Source organism: Podarcis gaigeae (assembly GCF_964106915.1).
Source record: "Podarcis gaigeae genome assembly, chromosome: 4".
NCBI lineage: Eukaryota > Metazoa > Chordata > Lepidosauria > Squamata > Lacertidae > Podarcis > Podarcis gaigeae.
In genome coordinates this window covers 51,430,785-51,452,634 of record NC_139677.1, presented here as the reverse complement: position 1 = coordinate 51,452,634, position 21,850 = coordinate 51,430,785, and the positions used below count along the sequence as shown (strand labels likewise).

Below are 21,850 nucleotides of genomic sequence, written 5' to 3'. Positions count from 1 at the left end.
GGTTTCCTTTTCCATGTATTCTGTATACCAGCCTTTCCCAACCTAGCGCCTTTCAGATGTTTTGGACTACAACTCCCATCAGCCTCAGCTAGCACAGAGTTTTGGAAGCTGTAATCCAAAACACCAGATCAGAAAACACCGTAATATTTGTGTGGGGGTGGAAAACATCTGAGGACCCCTTCTGTTTTCCATGGAAATAAAAGACTTTAGAAAAAGATCAGCTGTAAGGGAAACCCAAATAGATGTATCTTTTTTTAAAAAAACCCACACTTTTTTTTAAAAAAAAGGATTGCAAGGCAGATTATTTCAACAACTGTTTATTTAAATATTAAATAAAACACAACTAATCATTTTGGTGTACATCTCTTTAACATAAGAAACAAAATGATCTCGTCATGATAAAAAATAAAACTATACATCTTAATTAAACCAATCACATAGTGTATTTAAATAATCTATTGCATTGCAGTCTGCAAAACAGTACTGTCAAGAACACTACAAGGGGGAGAGAAAGGAGACACAAACCCTGAAATGTTGAAAATGACCTTTTTCTACTTCAGAATAGTTTCAAAGCATTTTCTATAGGAATTGGGGGGGGGGGGGGCTCAAGAAGTAAAGTGCTTGTCATTGCTTAGAACAAAAAGTTGTTTTTTGTGGCCTCTTGATCTATGGTAGAAAATAAAGTAAAAAGACAGAAATGGTTGGGGTGGGGAATGCAGTTCATAAAATAACATGTTGCTACCGTTTTACAAAAGTGAAGGCAACGTTGCTGCTTTGTGACGGATCTTGCTCCCACTCCTTGTAGCCACTCCTACAAACCACACACCAAACCGCCTTGCAAGTTAGCATGAGTCTGGTATTTTCTCTGCCAAAAGGCACCAGTCAGAGAGAAGGTTGTACGGAGTTATATCCCTTCACCTTGGTGATTCCAGCACACAAAGCAGCAGCAGCAAACTGAAGACACGTCAATATAGATACTGTACACAGATAAAGAGGTTGAAAAGCCACAGATAGATCTATACAACTTTATCTCCCTCCTCACTACCACCACAGACAGACAGTCTTTGGCTTATTTATTTAAAAAAATAGCTTTTTTTTTCTTTTTCTTTTTTTACATATATAACACTGCAGGTTGCAAAAAGCAGTAGTAGTAACTTGAAGGCACCCCTGTGTTACATTTAGAGATGGGTCCTTAAAAGTGTTAGGCAGAATGAAGCTGTTTTCAGACATTTGAATGGTAATTTTGGCCAAGCTTGCTCAGCTGCTACTGACAATTGATCTCCCACTCTCTTTACCCCGCCAACTATGTATTAGGTCAAAGGAAGACCCGCTGTGGTCTCCCTGCTCCCTGTGACATCCATTGCCAGGCTTCCACTGGTATCAACAAAAGCCATTCTCTGGTCAGAGGAAGCAAATGCCAGGGAACTCCAAAAAGCTTATTTCAAAAGCCAAGTAGTGTATATTGTCTTCTGAGTCCTATATGTGTGCACGCACACACACAGAATATTAAAACCGCAAATAAAAATGCCTAAAATAAAAACAACAACCCTCTCGTCTATTAGTATACAAAACAACAAAACCCAGAAGTTGTGCTGTTCATCTCACTTAAACTAGTTTGTTCAAAAAACGACTGTTTACGAAGAGTATCAAGTTGTGCTATCCTATTTCCTTTTGACTGTCAGTATAATTGTCACAACCTTTTGAATATTGCACGTTTCCCCAACGAGACGGTTCAGTTTGGACCCTGATAACGAAATGCATAAAAATCTTATTAGCAGCGGCATTAATTGTGTGCAGCAGTGAGAGACATCCCATAGGCAACCTCAAAGCATTTATAGTGCTTTTCAAGGGGTGGCAGAGGGAAGAGGGAGGTAAAAGAAGAATTTAAAAAGAAAGCCTTCCCACAAAAGCACCTCTTAGCAATTCTGCTCCCATCACCTCTGCGGTATTCCATGGGCATCTCCTCATTGATGCACAGACATTTTCCTACTGTTGAACCTCACCACCACCGGAAGAGAGAAAGGCAGGAACACAATTTGTAGTCTGGTAACAGAACCGCCAGAGGACAAATTAATTGCTTCTAATGAATACAAACTACCCTTAGCTGCTACAAGTGAGAGACTAAGCAGAAAAGTTCACAGTTTCCTCTTAAGGTATAAACCTTTGAGTAAGGGAGAATATAAAGTAAAGAGAGGTCTTGGTTCCTTTAGCAAGAGTATAAAAACAAATAATGCGTAATAATTTTGTCATTATTCCCCTATCAACGATTAATGTGACACAAAAGCATCTGTGTTTATGTTTGTGGGTGGCGGTTTTTTCTTGCTTGTCATCTTTAAGAAAAGAGGTAATTATCGCCTTCACAAATCCATAAACAAATATTGTGAATAGGGTGGCTCTGGTCCCTTCTTTGAAAAGCCTTCCCCTGCTACACCACAACCATTGACAGCTGTCAAAGTCTTGCATAACAGCAGAGCTGTATTGGCCTGACTTTAATACAGTACCAGAAAAGTGTTCTCCTGTGCCCTCCCCACCCCACCCCCACTTCCCTGTCATTCTTTTCTTCCAAAAACAAAAAAGTTTTTTTTTCTCCTTTCAGTTTCTGGTTACATTTGTTCAGTGCAAGTACAGTTGAAGCCAAAAGACGCAAGTATTGCTTTTTTCTTTAAGTTCTATAAAGTTCGGGGCTTTACTAAGCCAAATGGCCTCTTCACATATTTCAAACAGGTTATTGCTTCTGAGTTTTTACTGTTGCAAAAAAATAATAAAAATCACCCATCTGCAGATTGTAGCGAGAGCAGCACACTCTTCCAAAAGAGAGATGTGTGAATCACGAGAACTGGAGAGCAGGAAGGGGGGAGGGGAATCTTATTTGACTAAGACGAACTTCCCCATCTGGGTGGATGTAAGGTCCTCCATTTCAAAGTCCCCATGCTGCAAAGTAACTGCATCATAGCTCGGAGGTTGCACAGCAAAGCCATTCTGCTGAGAAAACATGGAGGCGATGGGGGAGACATTGCTACTGATGTGCAGGTGGGTGTCTAGGAGGTGAGCAGCTGAAGTTACTGGAGAAACACTGACTCCAAACAGGTGAGGCTGGAGAAACTGGGTGTTGCGGAAGGCAAACTCTAATGAGTTCTCGCTCTGCAGTTCGGACAGGGGGAAGGAACTGGATGCTTTGCTTCCTGTAGTGTCAGGCATGAGGATGGTGTGCGACTGGGACACCTGAGAAGGTTGGTGACAGGCTGGCTGGTGATGTTGTAACTGGAGCATTCTGGATACGAGAAAGAAGAGAGTGGAGAAGTTATCCATTTTTAATATGCTTCCTCGGGGTTGTTCTCACATTACAGCCTCTGTCCCTCACACCTTGGCATTAGAAGCATTTGTCTTTGCAAGTCATGACAGCGGATTTGGTGGGGGGAAAGCATTCTTCTGCATGACTAAGCCATTGGTACAGAGTCTCCCTTGTGGGTTGCAGCCCTACACAGACATTCCATCTCTATGTGTGTGGTGGGAAATGGGGATCTTGCCAGCTTAGCCCATCCCATCCTCCGTGGTGTGCTTGCCTCACCCAAAATGCTGTTTGCAAGTTTAGCTATGTGTGTACAACCCAGCATACACAGATCCTACCCACACCACCCGGAGATCTGAAAATCAAGAGGCACGGTTAGGTGTGGTCTGAGCTTATGTGGATACTAGGCTCTACATAGCCCCTGTACAGAAGAGGATGACCCGGGGTGGGGCTGGTGTGATTTGCATCCCTACCATGCACACAGTTTGGATGTCTGCGCAGGACTCTGTGTGATGCAGAAGCAATGTAAGATGCTAAAAAGTATCCTTCCATTCCTGAAAATACTAAGAATGAATCTTATGACAACAGCTGGAATTCCTCCCACCCCCAATAACAATAATAACAAACCCATTGAAACCAGTGGGCTTCAGTTAGCCCTGGCTAACTGAAGCCCACTGATTTAAATGGGTCAACTCCAAGAATGACTTAGTCAGACGCAACCCATTTATGTTTAAACCTGAGCACCGCATATTGCAAACTGATGCTTTAAGTGGAGCTAGCAATGCTAGCATCAGATCACACATCCTGTCCCAAAAGTGATGTGGAAAATAAGCAGCTCGTCTGTTTTCAATGTGAAGGCAAGGTCGTGATATACTAAGCTACTGTTACAATAGCCAGTGTGCTGCTCTCTCACCTCTGCTGCTGAAGCACCTCTTCAAGGAGGTTCCTGCTCTCTCTGCTGCTTACGGCGCTGCCACCATTTCCCCCGCTGCTGTATACGCAGGCACTCTGCTGAGAATGCTGGAAAGGACTCGTGCCGTTCCGTGCTACCCGAGCAGATGAGGACTGGCACACCTGGCGAGCGAGCCCTTTGATTTTATTCAGTCCCAGAAAACCTTTGGCTCTAGCATTCTTCCGTAGCTGCTGTCTAAATGCCTTCAAGCCTATAAAGCAAAGAAGAAGAAGGAGAGTTATAAATCTACCAGCATGACATGTTGACTTTGTCTTTGGACACACACATTACTTGCATCTACTACAGACCTGCTGCAGCTCATTTACCCACCAATCAGGAACTTCGTACAATAGCCACAGAAGACAAATAGAACCAAATTTTATCTGCCAAGCAGCTCCCCTTTACCCAACTTGCATATCTTATAAACTGCATTGTTGCATTTTCAGGTTATTTCATGGGATGGGCAAATAAAATGTGCAGATGGTCTGTGCTAATCTTATGATGAAAGCAGGAGTCTGGCATATTGATTACAGAACTACAAAAAGCGACTACTTGATGTATCTACTGTGCGTGTTTATGGACTGGTATTGATTACATAGCAAGGAAATAATTACCTTGAGTTAGTGAGGTATCCGATGCCCTCCTTCCTTCCTGGAAGCTGACCGGCAACAGAGAAGCACCACCCAGACAGCCCTGAGCCTGCAATACTGGTGTGTCCGAATGGGAAGTCGGAAACGATGATGTAACTCTGGCTGTCGCTGGGTGACCAAGCATCATCTGATCTTCCAAACAGTTGCTCAAAGCCACAGAGCCCTCATTTGCTGATGAAGTGAGGCAGCTGTCAGAACTGGTTCCTTCCGTAGGGCTTGCGGAAGAGGAAATGACTATACCTACAAAAAGAAGCAGATGGGTTGGAAGAGACTGCCTGCAAAATGGATACAGGAAGTTAAAGAAGAGTGTTGGAAATAAGATTAATCTCCCCACCCAAAGAAAATCTACCATTAACCGAAGCCTCAGACCACAATGCAAACAAGTATAAAACTCACAAGGCTTTGTACGTGGCAGGCGTGCCATCCCAGTTATAGCAGCAATGTAGTCTTGTAGGGTGATTTTATTGCTAAAGCAAGTAATAATACAATAGGAGATCCTTGCTCTATCAAGTGCAGCTGCAATAGTTATCTTGGTTTTAGGGCTTACATGGCCTTTTCCTGGGGACAGGATGAAGGTACGGGAATAGTGTTGACACTATTGTGAGTTTGTGTGGTGTGTGTTTAGTAAAGGTAGCACACAAATCATGACAGGTTCTGTAGCTTACCAGGAGGGAGAAGGATGTGCTGGGGAGGTTAACCCGCCAGTGTGCTTGCACTGCACTGACCTCCCTGCCATCTCTTCCCTCTCCTCCCTGGAAAGCAACATCAACCCACCAGCCAAGAAGCTAGCATAGCTGGCTAGAACTCCGTGTCAGAGGCAAAATATCCTGCTTCCAAAAGCCATGGAATGCAGCGAGAGATGCAAACTGTTCACTAAGCTTCAAAAACACACCCCATAGCCACTGAAGATAGGTACCAAAGAGTGAAAACACACAATTTCCAAAGAAACTAGGGTGGGGAGGGAATGGGAACAGGGAAGAATAAAAAAAGTAAATAAAACAGTTAACAAAAACTATGGTCTGATGTTCAGACTTGCACTTTTAAATTAAATGGTTACATGAAGTGCTCTATTGTTTTGGAGAGCAACAGAGAACGAAGAGAGAGGGAATTAAAAGGTTTTAAGAGGGCATGGCTAGGGAAAGAGCCTGTTTTGCTTGTCTCAAGAAAAATAATAGGAAATGGCTTTATACAGATTCAAGTAGCATTGCCTACAATGACTGGCAGCTGCTCTCCAGGGTTTCAAGCACAAATCTCTCCCAGCTCTACCTGCAGACTTCCAGGATTCAACAACAGCTCTGCTGCTGAGTTATTATATATTCTCAATGGTGCTCATACCACCATCTTCCAACTATGGGAATCCAGCTATGGGGCTCATATTTTGACAAAATGTTGACAAACACCGCAGCTACAATGCTTAAAAAAGGAAATTCTCTCTACAAAGATGATCATGCTTGGGTAAATGCCGTTCAGATTTCCAATAACCATTACATGTTTATTGTGCACTGGAACGAAAAGCCCCATTCTGGAATAGGCCTGTGAGAGTTACTTGGTTGTTTGGCTCCAAAGCCAAATGTTTTAAATAGCCTACTGTGAATAAATGCACTAAACAGAGGCACAAAAAAACTTTGGTGTCTGTCAACATGTTGTTTAAAGCACAAAAAGGAAGCACTCTTCTACCCTCTATGTATATCCTGCGGTCTGCCCTTCTTGCAAACACTTACATGGTGGAGAACACTGATAAAAATGAGTTGTCACTTCAGCCAGCGTGTGCCTTCGGCTTGTGTTGATGGGGAGGCGAATGGGGTTGAAGGCTTTAATTTCCTCCTCCAGCTCTTTGTCTTGCCTGACCTCCTCACTGATGGTGGTTTCCAGGAGGCTGTTTGGAGAGATTGAGCGATTCCGAAAAAGACTGTTGAAGTTCGGGTCCACAGGAAAGAACATAGGCTGAAAGGTCAAAAAATACAGGAAGTGATAGAGTGCCCTTGTTTGGTTCTTCTGCACATTCCTCTCCCCAACGATCCCTTCATTATCATAGCTGCTTGGGTACCCTATGTATTATGCCTCTATGATATCCTTCAAGGGGTTTTTTATTCAGTTTTATGAATTTAACATGGGAGTGCAAAACAAATAAAAAGATGGATGCGGTGGCTATTTAAATGCATCCTAGACCTTTTTGCCCCCAGGTGTCTCTCTCTCTCTCTCTCTCTCTCTCTCTCTCTCTCACACACACACACACACACACACACAGAGGCATGCACACTTCCTTCAATCAAACATGAAGTGAGGACGCTAGCAGCACCAACCTGTAATGGGTTGTTTATGTCACAATCCATTTCTGCCTGCAAGGGCGACTGAATCAGATTCTGGGGCTGCTGGTAGAACAGAGATGATCTCAAGGTCTCGCTGGCAAGGCTGTCCTGAGGCAACTGAAGCCAAAGAAGGATTGAGAGAACAGTCATTACCAACCGCTCTTGTAACTAGAACAAATACATTAAGCTTGAAAGGCTGCACAGGTATGGATCAATATGAAAGAATGAATTAATTTGCTCTTCAATAAATACATATCCATACAGAGTTCCAAGTAATACAGAGGTTAGGACATTGCACAGGATGCAGCTCCCGTCTGCTTAATGCTTCACAGACGGAGATTTCCTGCAGCCTATAGTTTTTACACTTGTATAATTCATTCTACATCCTCCTGAGTGCTTGCAGAATTTTGGTTTTAAACCTGAAGCAAGCCACGTTTCCTGTCAACACTGAGGACGGGTACAAGAGACCTCCTCCCCACCCGCTTCCTATCCCCTGCTGAAAAATGTCCTTTGATCTCAGGCATAAAAAGAAACATGAGGAAAATGCCACTCTTGGTCACACAAAATATAAGCTGCTGCCCCAGAAGCAGAATATGCAGCAGAATATATACTTCTTAAAAGGATAGAGAGGAACTGGTGTGACCTTATGAAGGACAGCGCATCATCTTACCTCAATGTTGCTGAAGTCTGAGCTCCTTGGCCTTTGCTGACGGCTGCTTACTGGGCGATTTGACAACTGATTGCTTCGGTACTCCTTGAGACGCTCCAGGAGAAGGTAATAAATTGCAGCGAAGTGATTGTAGCTGCTGTTTTGTAGAGACTAGAGGAGACAGGAGAGAGAAAGGCAGCTGTTAATAGATTGCTTGGTTCAAAAGGGGAGTGCCACCTCTTCGCTAAAGGTCAGAAGGTCAAGACGTGTTTACTTGGAAGAATGAGCCCCCGAAATCAAGAGGGATTCTACAAAATTATGCATTTAAAATAGAGGGGTTGGGATGTGTGCATTATCAGAAGCAACGCAAGCCCATTCTCAGAAGACAAAAAACCTTGGTCATGTGTGCTTCCAAGTTACGTCTCGTATGTCCCATATTTCCCTCTTATCAGCCAGGTATGTCTGCAGCCTAATAATTCAGTCTCGTGCCTATAGTGCCATATTTGAGAAGCACCCTGCCTGGTTTCCAGATAATGTGGAAGAAATTCTACCAAGCAACACACCACTTTTTAGCACCACCACAACATGGGGCACCATTTTCAAAATTTGAAATCTAAATGGGAAACATATTACCCTTTCCTATAGAGCACAATGTCTATTCCAATATTTTATAAGGGACAAGGGCTTCTCAGATGCCAAACATGTAGCTAAGGGCTCACCTCAACTGTTCTCTGCCTATCAATCCCAAGAGTATGCATGATCCCAAGGACTTGTTCGTTGTAGTCACCCAGGTTAGAGTTGTAATTATGCATGGAGAATGACAAAGACTGCTGCTGCTGAAGGGAAGGGTCGGCCTGCATCCACTTGTGCTGCTTTATTTGGGCAATTGTGATTCGTTTTGTGGGATCTACAACCAGCATTCGTCGAATCAGCGTTTCACAGTCTGTTGAAAGACAAAACACAAAACCAAAACATGAATATAGATATTAAGAGGCTAGACACATCACTGAAAGCTAAACTAGTGGCACTACTTTTTATCCTTACCCATAAAAGAGCACCAAACAACTGTCTGATAACCTAAGGTAAATCTATCTTCATGGCTATTTTGCAATTGTATCACATACCACTCAAAAGAGTTTAAGCTGTTCTTGAGTCTATATGCTGAAAAAGATGAAAAATTAACTTGTTCTTTTTTTTCCACAGCATGAGCAAGATGTAAGTTATTGGGGAACTGTAGCAAACTGTCGATATTTCAGTCTTTGACAGAATGTCCTAGTTTTAATGACTGAATGAATTTAAAATAATTTTTAATATGCCCCTTTTCATTAAATAAAATATAAGCCACTACAGCCAGAGTGTCATCCTCTTCTAGACAGATTTGCCTTTGTACATGTCAAAGAAAATCTACCTGGGAAATGTATGTTTTCACTATCAACATAGATCTAAAGGGTTCATCTAAACACCAAAAACAGGATTATGCAAGACAAAAGCCTTTATCTGGAAAATATGGTTCAAAACCTAAAAATCTGACAAATAACTAGAAAACAGGAAAGGAATTGTGGATTTCTAATGCCAGAAAGATTGGTAAACACACCTTGTGACATGAAGTAGGGAATGCGGAATCGTCCTTCGAGCACCCTTTGTCTTAAAGATGGCAGATTGGGTCCATCAAATGGCAGAGAGCCACAGACAAGGACATAAAGCACAACGCCAAGGCTCTACCAAGAAATAAAAACAGTGCAATACATGAATGCCTGAAATGCAGTCAGTGAAGTTTGTCAAGCATCACCATCTTGGAAAATTAATACACAACCAGAAATCTAATACAGAATGCAATACCTACCCATATATCAAGATGTGGACCTTCATATTCCTTTCCTTCAAAGACTTCAGGGGCTGCATAAGGTGGGCTCCCACACCACGTAGAGAGAGGCTCTCCAGATTTGTAGAAGTTTCCAAACCCAAAGTCTGTAGAGGAAGATGAATGAAATATTGCTTTATATTTTTTAAAATACACTTGTAATTAAAGCAAGCAGGGACACTGCAAGGGACCTCTATGTATTTGTTTTGTTTTTGTATTTCAATATTGGATTTTATTCTTTTATTTATTGTGAGCTGTTCAGAGAAAGTATGTCACTGAGCAGCTTATATAAATCCAGTAAATAAATAAATTGCACCTATGCTTCTTTGCTAAGTATTATATATAATCCATTCAGCAGGTTCATAAACATAGAATTACAAAGGTTCTGTCTATTGCAGCATCACACAAAGAAGTTGTTCATACAAGGATTTCATGAAGCCCTACTAAGCTTTTTAGTGACATCATCTGAGCAACCATTCTCACCTGCAAGCTTGATGTTCATGTTAGCGTCTAACAACAGGTTCTCCGTTTTGAGGTCTCTGTGCACTATATGATGACTGTGGCAATATTCTACAGCTGAAAGGATCTGCCAGAACTTCTTCCGTGCTTCACTCTCACTCAGGTGACCATGGGAAGTCAAGTGATCTGCCAAAGACAATGACAAAAGGGTCAAATACTAAATGCCACAGACAAACTTCTCCTTTGACACCCAACTAGACTTCCCTCCTTCAGTGTTGTGACCTTTACTTTGGATATCTAAGCATTAGGATCGAAATCCTCAGCTTCTGTACCCTCATAAAACAACACGCCCACAAAGAAATTCCCATTATTTGGACTTCAGCTAATTAAGGAATTCATTTATATCAGGCTTTGCAGCCTAGACCAGACAAATACTTGTCTGTTCAAAGCACAGTTATCTGAAGTAGAGTGTAAGCCATATAATCCTATGTCTGTAGAAGTCTACAGATAAACAAAGCCCATATTTATCCGAATGCTAAGATGCATGCTCCTCACCCAACATTCAAGTTACTAAGGAAGTGTCTACTGCTATGCTTTGATAAGAACTTACCAAACATTTCTCCATTTTTTGCAAATTCAGTTACAATGTAAAGCATATCTTTTGTCTCCATAACCTAATAAGGGTATAGAGGGAGAGGAGAAAGAGAGAAGGGGGGAAAAACCCAGAATGCATTAAAGATACAGGCCTTTGAAATATTTAATATACTTTGAATATCAAATGCATTTGCTCCACAGAAAAGAGCTAAACGAAAAGACCAGGCTTCCCTGCATGAACCTAATATTGTTTCTATACAGAGATACTTCAATAGCATCCACCTCTTCCTTCAATGTCCATAATTTATTACATTAACGTATATTAACTACACAGGCGTATCATGTTAAGGACCGTTAACAGGACTCATGATCTCACTGTTAGGAAGCAGGTGACCGACACATTCAGAAGGTGGAACAAAAAGCAAACAAGAATTATCCAAGCGCCCCATTCACACTTGGTATTGTGTAGGTTTATTCACTCAGTAAGTTACTAGATGTGCCTGTCTATCCATAACAGCTTCCTCTGTGTGCACAGCTATTTCTCAACATCCATCAACACTGAAGTGTGAATGGCTATTTCAGTATCAATTTACTTCTAAAAGGCATTACCGCCTGCAAAAGAAGTTTAAAATCACCTAAAGCATTTTTTAAAATATGGTTCAAATTCTTTCAAAAAAATAAATTTAACACGTTGCTCCCCGAGACTGCCTCTCCTGCTTTACAGCATCAAATGATAAATATAAAACATCCGTCAAAGACAGCTCTCCCAAACAGAACAGTACTTTCTGGTTCAGTAAATTCTGGCTTACAAAAAAGGATTAAGAACCACAAAGCAGCATCAGTGTCTTTTCAGAAACTATATTTTTTAAGATTCTGCAATGAGGTTTGACTATCAAAGGCAGAGAAAGGCGCTCTCATCCCACATATAAACATAATGAAAAATATAAATTTTAAATATATATACATAGAAAGAAGTGACAGGAAAGAGTAAGACATTTAAAATGTTCTGGGAAAGAGGCCAATTGGATTAAAATTAGACAGTGCTGTTGAAACTAAGTCAACACTATCCTTCCACCCCCAAACTGGTATTTCACCTAATTCCTGCAGCTCAGACTCCTCCACCAAAGGGGTGCATCAAAAAATGAACACAGAAAAGACGTGTAGGTAGAAATACTATCCTCTCCTCCTCACAAAAACAGCTTCTAAAAACACTTTTCTGGTTCAGCTGAGTAGCCTAATTCAGCAATGAGAGGATTTAAACAATATTCAATGCCTGAAATATTATTTTGACCTGGACTATTTTATAGAAAGGAAATAAAAATTATCTGTCAGGTAGGTAGAGTGATGAAAAATAGACCTAAATACGTGTTACAGCAGTTCATATTGGAGCCATATATGTGTACTTTAAAAATAATACTGCCACCAAAACAAGTTTCTCACTGGCTCTGCTTTTCATATTTGCGAAGCTTATCCTTGCTCATCTTCCCAAAGATATTTTCTAGGCATCTTATATTATGGCAATTGTTACTGTACACTGAACTTAAGAGCAGCTATATTCTTAAGCCACGTTTAACATTTTCTTCTTCCTTAGACAAAAAGTCACTCATCACCTTCCCCTTAAATCCATAAGGTGCTCTTTAAGATGATTAAGAGGAACTTCCACCAAACACTAATTAGATAAGATGTTTAGCATTTGTAAATTCAATTCTGCTCACCAGATGCAGAGTACATCAGTTTTTGTTCTTTTTTTAAGGAATGCATGTGCTGAAAATACAACTGAGCTAGAACAAATTGCATAGTATTTCACTGTGGCTTTTGAAGTTCCTAAAACCAAGATTTTAAGAAAACTTCCTGACCCTAAACACATTTACTCAGACAAAGCCCAATTTCAACTAGTAATTCAAATAATCAGCATTGTAAGTAGAGGTTTGATTATGGTTTTGAAAATTCTATAAGCAGAGAAGTATTTACATTGTGTAAAAGCACAAGGGATTTTAGTTATGTATGCCTACCCAGCACACCTAGCACATCAAATGATTTACAGTCACATTTGAACAATTTATAACTGTTTGAATTGATTTTGAAAACAAAATAACAACCTTCCTAAATATTTAGATATGAAATACTTTGTCACTTTGTTCCAGCACTGTTTAGAAAAGTAATGTTAATTCATTTCCTGTTGGAAGCATGTGCATTTTAAGATCATTAGCAGCCAAAGCCATAAGGATAAGTCTAATAGCCAGGTAGTGATCAGAACTTATCTCTTACCTGATACAGCTTGATAATGTGGGGGTGGTTCAAAAGCTTCATAATCTGAACCTCTCGATAGATTTTCTCCAAATTGCTTGAATCTAACCGTGTTTTGTCAATAATTTTTATTGCAACCTATAGTTTCAAGAAAACAAACCCAGAACACTTGTAAAATATGGTTTTATACTACTGCACAACATACAAGTACAAATAAAAAAATGTTTTGAAAAACGAATATTTGAGAAAGTTAGGGGATCAACAAATGCAATAATAACACAAAGACTCGTTCATTGACTATCCATTTCATTGGAACCAACAGGACTTGTAAACAGGTAAAAGTGAATGCAGCACAATTGTAAATGTGTTTACTTAGAAGTTTCACTAAATTCAACTTATTTACTCCTTAAACTATGCTTAAAGACTGCTACACTTAGAAATCAAAGTGCCAGTCACTGAATTTAACTAAAATGGCAATCACCCCCGATGTTCAGTGTTTTATAATATATTGTCTAGTCCAGATTCAAGAAAATAGATCATAGGTTGACTTAGAAATTCAGCATATATAATTAAACTCTCTCTCTATATATATATATACATATATATAACAATTTCAAAACTTTCAGTGTTTTGATCCAAATCACATATCCCACTAAAGTTCTAGAAAGGTAATGTAAGCTGGAGTTGCACTACACAGCTTATTTCAAAAACTGACAACTACCTAGGAATAGCAACTAAGACACCATGTCTTCAGTTTGTTTTAACTATGTCAACAAAAATAGTGAAGAGAGCACTAATCACCAATACTTCCAAATTAATTTTGAAGTGATTTCAATGTGCAAATTGAACTGCTGCTATTTTAACTACATTCTATTATACAGTCTACTCCAGGGAGTTTCTCTTAATGTACCTAGTTTAGTCCTTATCTGTGGAAACAGAAAGCCCCACAGAGGAATACTACCAGCTCTTTACAGTTGATTTTCTATACAGATCAAGGCAGCAAACATCAACACACCCACCTGCGTTTTGGTGACTCTGTGTCTGGCCAGTTTTACTACAGCAAAATTGCCTTTTCCCAAGGTCCTCTCAATATCATAGAATCCGACCCGAAGAGGCCTTTGCTGGCTGTGGCTTGAGGTGGGGACAGTTGTATAATCTGACATGATCACCATGGTTTGATTTTGGTGGGTGACAAATGCTATTTAGAAATGTCTACATAAGCCTTCCTCTTCCGAGACTGGAATCTGCACCTGCAAGACGACAAATAAAGTTCCAGTGAATTTTTCAGTGAATTATAATATATATATATATAAAATCTGCCCCAGTGAGGCGCTACCAAATTGCCTCAAACTTCAGAAGTTAGTCCTGAGGACTTTTCAACTTGGAGAAAGCGCAACTGACTCTTTCAAAGCTTGCCTAAGATGACTACACAATAAAGGCAATGAAAGGTACTTTTGCAGCTTAAAAAATTAGCAATAAGTAGCAGAAAAGTGCCGGGCAAGTTCTGTCTAGGATGAGGGAAGAAACCCGTTCCAGGATCATCTGAAAAACTAACTTCTGCGCCCGATCCATTCAAGTTCCACTAACAATGAATGGGACGGGAACTGGGGGGCGTTAAGACGAGCGCCGCGCAAATCCCCTACGGCTTGGCGAGTCTTGCAGCTTGGGAACGTCGCCTGGACTATTCACAAGACGACCGTCATCTATACTATATACAGTACATATATACGAATATAGAGAAACGCTCCACTAAAAAGCTACCATGGGGCTGCAGCAAGGGCTTCCCTCAAAGCAGCCGCCGTCCCGGGAGGCAGAGAGAGACTAGGCTACCCAGACTGTGGGGAGCCCGGGAATGCCCCCGAGGACGGAGCATAAAAGCCACGAGGCGGAGGCGCCGCGGGAAATTCCCCTCGGAAAACTTGCGCCCCGAGTCAGCGCAGCGCCGGCTGCGAGCGTCTCCCCGCGCGCCTCGCTCTCCGACTCTACCTTGCGCTAGGCGGGCTGGCTGGCGGGCTGACTGCTGCCGCCGTCGCCGCCTCCTGCTCCGCGCCCGCCCGCCTGCCAGGCTCCCAGGCTGCTGCTGCTGCTGCTCTCCCTGCTGCCCTCGCGCTCTGTGTGTGCCGGGGCCAGAGGAGCACGCGGGAAGCCCTCCCTCCGCCCCCTCCGAAAACCGAGACAGGCCCATTGACGTCACTTTGACGCCAGAGCGACGCGCGATCAAGCGCGAGGCTGAATGAGAAGGGAGAGAGAGACATCCAGCCGTTGCCAAGAGACGGGCGGCTCTGACGCGCGCCCAGATGGGCCCGTCGCCCTGGAGATCGGGAAGGTGGGGTGACGTTAGCGCCGAGGAAAAGGGAGAGGGAAGGAGTGAGAGGAGGAACGGCCCTCCCCGCTCGAACCGCACCACGTGACCGTTTGTTATCATTGCAGGGGTCGCCCCCTGTCGGAGCCGCAGCGCCTCTAATTAACCCGTCCGGCGCCGGAACTCAGCCTAGGCGCTTTCTCTCTTTTTCCCCCCCTTTCCTTTGTTAACCCCTTGTGCCCCGGAGCCCAGTGTGAGATTGGGCGCGTGGAACCCTACGGACTCTACTACGTGAGAATGTAAGAGACCGTGTACAAAGGGCGGCCGGAGAGCGGGGGCTGCTTGGCAGTTAACGGTCGCACGTGCGCCGCCTCACCCGAGACCCCGATTAACCCCGTAGGCGCCAGTGGGGCGGATTTAACCTCTTGGCCGACACGGCAAAGCGAGGCGGGCAGGCAGGGCGGTGTCGCCCCATCCATGTGCACCGAAATAGGATTAGGCAGCTTCACGCACCGGCACTCAAGGCAGGGATTAAACCTGGCCGCGGCTCTGAGAGGCTAGGCTGGCAGGAATGGCAGGAATGGCCTCTCCTCGGGGGCAGCCAGGGGCAGCTCGGCTGAGCTCCTCGCCCGCCCCGGGGGGATGAGGCCTGTGGGGGGTGATCGCCGGGCTCTCCAGGCGGTTGGGGGGGGGAGGCGCCTGTTCAAAGTTGGCTTTGAACCCCCCTCGAACAGGGTCCGAGCTCTCGGGCATATTCGATTTATTTTTTGTTTTGATTTTTGGAACCACGTGTCAAGGGATTTGGAAGCCGCGTGTGTCAAGTGACCCTCGGGGCGCTTAAAATCGGACCAGAGAGACCTCGGCTTCTAAAAGCGCCCGAGAAGATGTGTTTTTCCCTCCTCGCGTCTCCCAATAAGGGATGGAGAACTAGGAGCCTCGGCGGCGGGCGAGATATGGTCGAGGATCCCTCACGCCCACAACTCCACGAAGATGGGGTCGGCGGCCACCAAATTGAAAACAACAAACGCACTCCCGTCTCGAAACAGTTAAACGTGCCTTGTAGACCCAATGCTTCATTTTTTATGTGCTGCGTGCACAAATAATAAACGGGCTGCAAGCAAAATCCCCGGCGTGACCTTGACAGTTTGTCCTGCCTGGATTCAGTTTGCGTGGGTCACCTTGCCCCAACTCCTATAATGCCATTTAAATTGGCCGAGAGCTCGTGCAATGTGGCAGCAGGCCAGGAGTCCAAAGGCTAGTTTCAATTGCCCGGAGTGGAGAAGAATGCAGCAAAACCTCCGAATGAGAGTGGAGAATCACCCCAGCTCAAAATTTAGCCATCAGCAACGTCATTTTGGGGTGAGGTGATGCAAAAGCTGTGGCTTGTTAGAGAATTCTGTATACGTAAATGTATATATATACATATGTAGTCAACTCAGTTCCATGGTTTATGGCATGTGCTCCCTCTATGCAGCTCTAGCCAATTTATACATTTTTCATTTCATTTGGGGGTTTCCCCCCTCCCTTTGAATTATTAGCATTATCACAACTACATATATTAAAAAAACCACACAGAAGGAACATAACAAAAATCAGGGAAATTTTGAGACTGAGACAAATTGATATATAAATGTTATATAAAAATTATTATCGTGTTTAAAACAACAACAACAACCAACTACAACATCACGAGCATATCCTGGACATATTTTTTCTTAGAAGGAGAGGTCAATATCTCATTGCTTAGCAGTAAAATTTAGGTAAGAATTCTGTGCACATTTACTCCATGGAAATAAAAATTTAAAAAATCATTTGTACCCACTGCATGGTTCCTACACAGCTGTCTTCCAGTGAGCCAAAAGTTAAATTTAGGTTGCAAGGACAAGAGTGTAGGTGTGACAGAAACAAGACATGGCCTTAGCAGAATAGACATCTGGGAGTTTTGAGTGTTTGGGCTGCTAGACACAAACTTGATCAATGACCTTGGACTTTACTTGACCTATCTTTGTGATGGAGGTAATGAGATGTACCTGTTCAGTGATGATCAGTTAGTGTCTGAACAGTGCTCAAAGAACCTCATGTGAAATAACAGGTGAATAGTCCTGATTATTAGGAAACAAAACTCACTGTTCTCACTGAAGCACTTGAAACCTAACAAAACAACATGTACAAGCACAGTGGCTGGAAATGAACAATTCCCTAGAAGTGATTATGGGTGAGATACATTGTGACAGGCTATGTTTCATCCCCTTGAAACCCTGGCAAGAGACTGTTCTAAACAAAGTTACACCTGGAATAAGGCAGGAGTTTACTGTAGTCATAAAATAAATGGATTTGTCACCCAGGAATGGATGATATTGAGCAGCTCAGCATAACTGGTAAAATGATCTATTATGGCACATTACACAGGAGTGAGGCCCATTGGAGTCTTAGGTTTATCCTGGGGACCCTTGTATCTTTCTAGAATTATTTCAAGTGGGGCTTGCAACACAATGTTACAGTGTGGAATGTTTCTGTTTAGTGTTTCCATTGCATCCCAATTCCATACCTTCCCCCGATTTCCCCCGCCCTGCAACCAGCTTGCACTTCGTGCCCACTGAGCTTGCTCAATCTTCAATGGTAAATTTTATGTGGTGTTATATATGGAGGAACACACTTGTGCTCAACTCCAGCTGCATTAAATTATTTCATTGCTCAATTGAGGTCTATGGGAAGCTTTCACTTTCTGATCCTCACAACATAAATAAATAGCTCTTGGGTGAACCAGGACCTATTCAGACAACGAGATTATTATTATGTATACATCATATGTGTATATGTGTGTGTTTATCCATCCTCCTGTTCCAACCACTCCATTCAGCCACTGTTCTGTCCTTCTCTCCCACCCAGTTAGAGTTTGTTTACTCTCAGTCTCTCAGTATTCCATATTGAATTATTATGGTTGGGGTAGGACCTTGAGGTTTACCCCCTGCAACTTTTTGCAATTGTGCATATCTCAGGGTTGTCCAGGGTCTGCTGGTACTTGTCTCTTGTGTGCTAGTACTGCACAAGCAACAGGAAGTCTCAGGTTGGTATGAGTATACAGGTGATGGTTGTACTGTTCAGGGATCACTTCCCTTTTTGCTCCTATGCCTGTTCACCAAACTCTTCCACTTCCCCTCCCCTTTTGCATCAGCTTCTAGTCATGAGTGGAGACTGTGTTTGGTTCCCAGTTATACATTCTGATATATCCAGACCTCAGTCTCTGTCACATCTGTGGTTCATGGTAGATGAGTCTGGAGGTAGCACACATGTTAGGGCTTGATTGACGCAGGTCAGGTTTCACCCATTCTTCTCGTCTAAAACCTCCCAGGGTTTATGATATCCTTGTGATGTTTGCAATGCCATTTACATCAACATTGATACTTTTAATAAAGAAGTTCCCACACTTTTCTGTCTGCCAGTTCCAGTTAAATATTAATACGATGTTTTCAAGTACTTTGGTGATAGAAGTTTTGAAAGTTAAGACACATTCTCCTTCCCCTGCCTCTCTGTTTTTAAAATGCCTTGTAGATCTGCTGTACCACTTTAAAATCTGTGTAGGAATGAGTCAGCATGACTTCCCCCCAACATTGCAGTTTGCAGAGTTTCTCAGTGTATGCTTTATCACTCTCACCTGTTCAGCATAGAATCAGTCCACAAAGTTGCCCTTGTGCAGACCCCTGGGTATGCATTCTGACAATGTGTGTGCATAAAGTTCTTACACAAATGTGCTTGCCTGTTCAATGAAAGGGGCAGCTTTGTGTTCATGTACTGTTTAGCTTGCACATTGTATGGACAAATTAACTTCCGATTGGGAATGGCTGAATTGCTACAACAGGAAGATATGAAACTGCAGGAAAGGGAGTTTGCAGACTCAAAACAAATAGAGGTGGTTTTTTGATGGAATTAATGAAGTGAAATAAAGATTGAACCATTCTATAATCACAATATTCTTGCAGCCAAATAACTGGCTGGCCAGTTCCATATAATCTCTGAAACTCAGTCCATGCCTCCTCCCAACCTATGCCCCTTATCCTTTTCTGCCCATTAGGGTTGGTAGGTCACAACACTGCGATGTTATAAAAAGCCACAGCCGTCAGAATTCCCCGAACATGGTCTAGACTTTAGACTTTGCAACTCTATACACATTGGCTCCCTCTCTTGTTTGCCCATGTCCAGCCAAAATGGCATCATTTCTCTAGGCCAGACCTTTACCCCAGTTCTGCTTCCTTTGCTCCCCCTTTCGTCATATTTTGCATGCCGGTCACATGCATGCTGACTGAATGCATTGCGGGGAGGGGAGGACTGCCCCCACTGGTCACGTCTCCCTGCTCCCCCACCTCTGTATGTTCAGCAGAAGCATGAAAGGGATTCACAATTCCAAATCAAGTACGCGGGATCAGAGGAGTTCACCCATCACAGGAGAAAAGGTAATAGAATGTGCAGGTGCTCCAGCTGGGGCATAGACAGACAGGGACACCTGAAGATCCTCCCATGGGCCCTGTAAGAACTGGCTTCAAGACACTGAAGTACTAGACTTACTTGTGACTGACTTACATGTAAGTTACATGACCTGACATACTGCACTCCTATATTTACTCAGATGTAAGTCCTATTGAAGAGGGGGCTGGGCTACTTCTAAGCAAATATGTATAGGATTGCAATGTTTCTTTCCTTTTGATTTTGAGTTTTATTTATGCCAAGGAAAGCTTTTTATTCTTTAGAAAACTGCAGAACCAAACCATATTTATCTCCGCATAAATCTTATTTTCATACTTATAAAGTAACAAGACAACATTTAGAAAACAAAATGAAAACTTTGATTTGGGAGCTTTTGGGAAAGTTCATATAGTGTTGTTTACTTACAAAGATAATGCCTACAAGAGGCCTCCTTGTAGCTCCCCTTTATAAAAGTTCTCCTTGGGACATTGTCATCATCATTCTGTAATTAATATAATACAATATAATAGCCACATAATTTATGGTGTTTTTAATAATTATGTGGTTTGGGGAAATAATGATTAAGGATTCGTTTTTCTGTCAGAAAGGTACCAATTAGTTTACTTTGTGTGTTCCCATGCAAGTATTTTTTACTGCCAAACCAGTACTGCCAAAGAAGTTATAACTGAACACTTGGTAGCTTGTCTGTGTCTGTCTAGCCATGTCATCCTCCCTCTTTTCTTCTGAATCAGTTTCTACTCTTCCCTCTGGCTCTTCTTCACCCTTTCTCTGTAGTTCCTCTGAGACCTCTTCTTGATCCATGGCAACAGAGAAGAAGGTGCTTGCATCTGCAGTTGGTGACCCAAGCTCCAGTTCCTTTTGCTCCCAATGAATGAGAGCATGGCCACATTGGATGTGAAAGGCAGCTCCCTTTCTGGATAAACATACTGCCAGCTGTGCCAAACGCTTGGATGAGACACTTGGGTTGATCAAGCCAAATGGGAGATTACCACTAAATGACCTAAAGACTAGGTCACTGTGTCCAAGCCCCAAATCCTTTGCAGTCTTCATCACATTTGTCCCATTGTCTACTACTATGCACCTACCACCCCTGGCCCAAGAGGTATGAGCTTCTTTTCTGGAAGAAACAAGCTGGTCTCTTGCGTTTGCAAAAAAAAAATTAAATGCCCCTAAGCATAGGGAGTTGTTTGGGCTTTCTTAGAGTAACTGGTGATTCCTGATCTGAGCAAATGTCATGACTTCAAACAAGGCAGTCATTAATGTAGTGGTCACCCTGGGATTGGATGAACTAGAAGGAAGCACCAAATTGCCCACAGCTTGGGCTACAGGAGGTTGGAGGGAGCTCCATTGGTGGGATTTCTTCATGCTCCACAATGAAAGCTTCCTCCTTCAGGTGACTGCTGCAGAAACTGCACATCCAGTGCCTACTGTGGCATTTCTATGTCGGACTGGAAAAACATGTGGGTGCTCCTCAAACAGATATTGAGAATTTTTCTCATCAACCTGCTCAACTGCCTCCTTGACACAGAAACTGTCATGGCACCAGCGAGTCTTACTGTGAAATACACTCTTCCTGTTTTTTGGCAGCCATCCTGAAGATCAAATTATAATGGTGGTGAACTCTTGCTAGTTTCCATGTGTCCACCCTATTTACATGCAAAACAAGGGAATGTGGGATTCTTTACACTCCATGGAACCACAAAATGCTGCTCCCCTCCCCACCAGGGAAGAAGGGGTGAGTGAAGGTCTGCATCAGGAGGCTGGGGGGGGGGGGGATAGAGATCTACATCAAGATTAGTTTCCCCTGTGAATCTTGCCACCTGAGGCACCAGTCACCTCACCTTGCCTCATGGGTGGGCCAGCCCTGCCTTAAGATTTTCATAGCAGCAACAGGAAAACATCTTTCAGCAGCTGGCAGCCTCCATTATTTCAAATGCACACACCCTGCCCAAATGCCCCTGGAATGATGCTAGGCGAGAATGTAGCCTTGCTCCAGGGGCCTTCTGGGAGAAGAGGTGTTCCACTACTGCAACAGGCAACAGCATAATTTAAAGTA

At 42.8% G+C, this 21,850-nt stretch overlaps 1 protein-coding gene across 2 annotated transcripts; it reads right to left on the bottom strand.

Moving 5' to 3' along the window:
• Nucleotides 1-301: 301 nt before the first annotated feature.
• On the bottom strand, nucleotides 302-15,661 carry SIK1 (salt inducible kinase 1). 2 transcript variants are annotated; one of them, XM_083734693.1, is made up of 14 exons: nucleotides 14,997-15,661; nucleotides 14,030-14,260; nucleotides 13,032-13,148; nucleotides 10,780-10,843; nucleotides 10,194-10,355; nucleotides 9,693-9,817; nucleotides 9,444-9,567; nucleotides 8,569-8,792; nucleotides 7,871-8,020; nucleotides 7,195-7,317; nucleotides 6,613-6,835; nucleotides 4,856-5,131; nucleotides 4,203-4,452; nucleotides 302-3,271 (listed from the first exon to the last, which is right to left on the bottom strand). In XM_083734693.1, the coding sequence occupies exons 2-14, from the start codon at nucleotides 14,180-14,182 to the stop codon at nucleotides 2,866-2,868; spliced, it is 2,397 nt and encodes a 798-aa protein (XP_083590819.1). In that variant the 5' UTR covers nucleotides 14,183-14,260; nucleotides 14,997-15,661; the 3' UTR covers nucleotides 302-2,865. The 2 variants fall into 2 exon arrangements, with proteins under 2 accessions (XP_083590819.1, XP_083590820.1); XM_083734694.1 differs by having other exon boundaries at nucleotides 14,772-15,182.
• Between the last annotated feature and the right edge of the window lie 6,189 nt (nucleotides 15,662-21,850).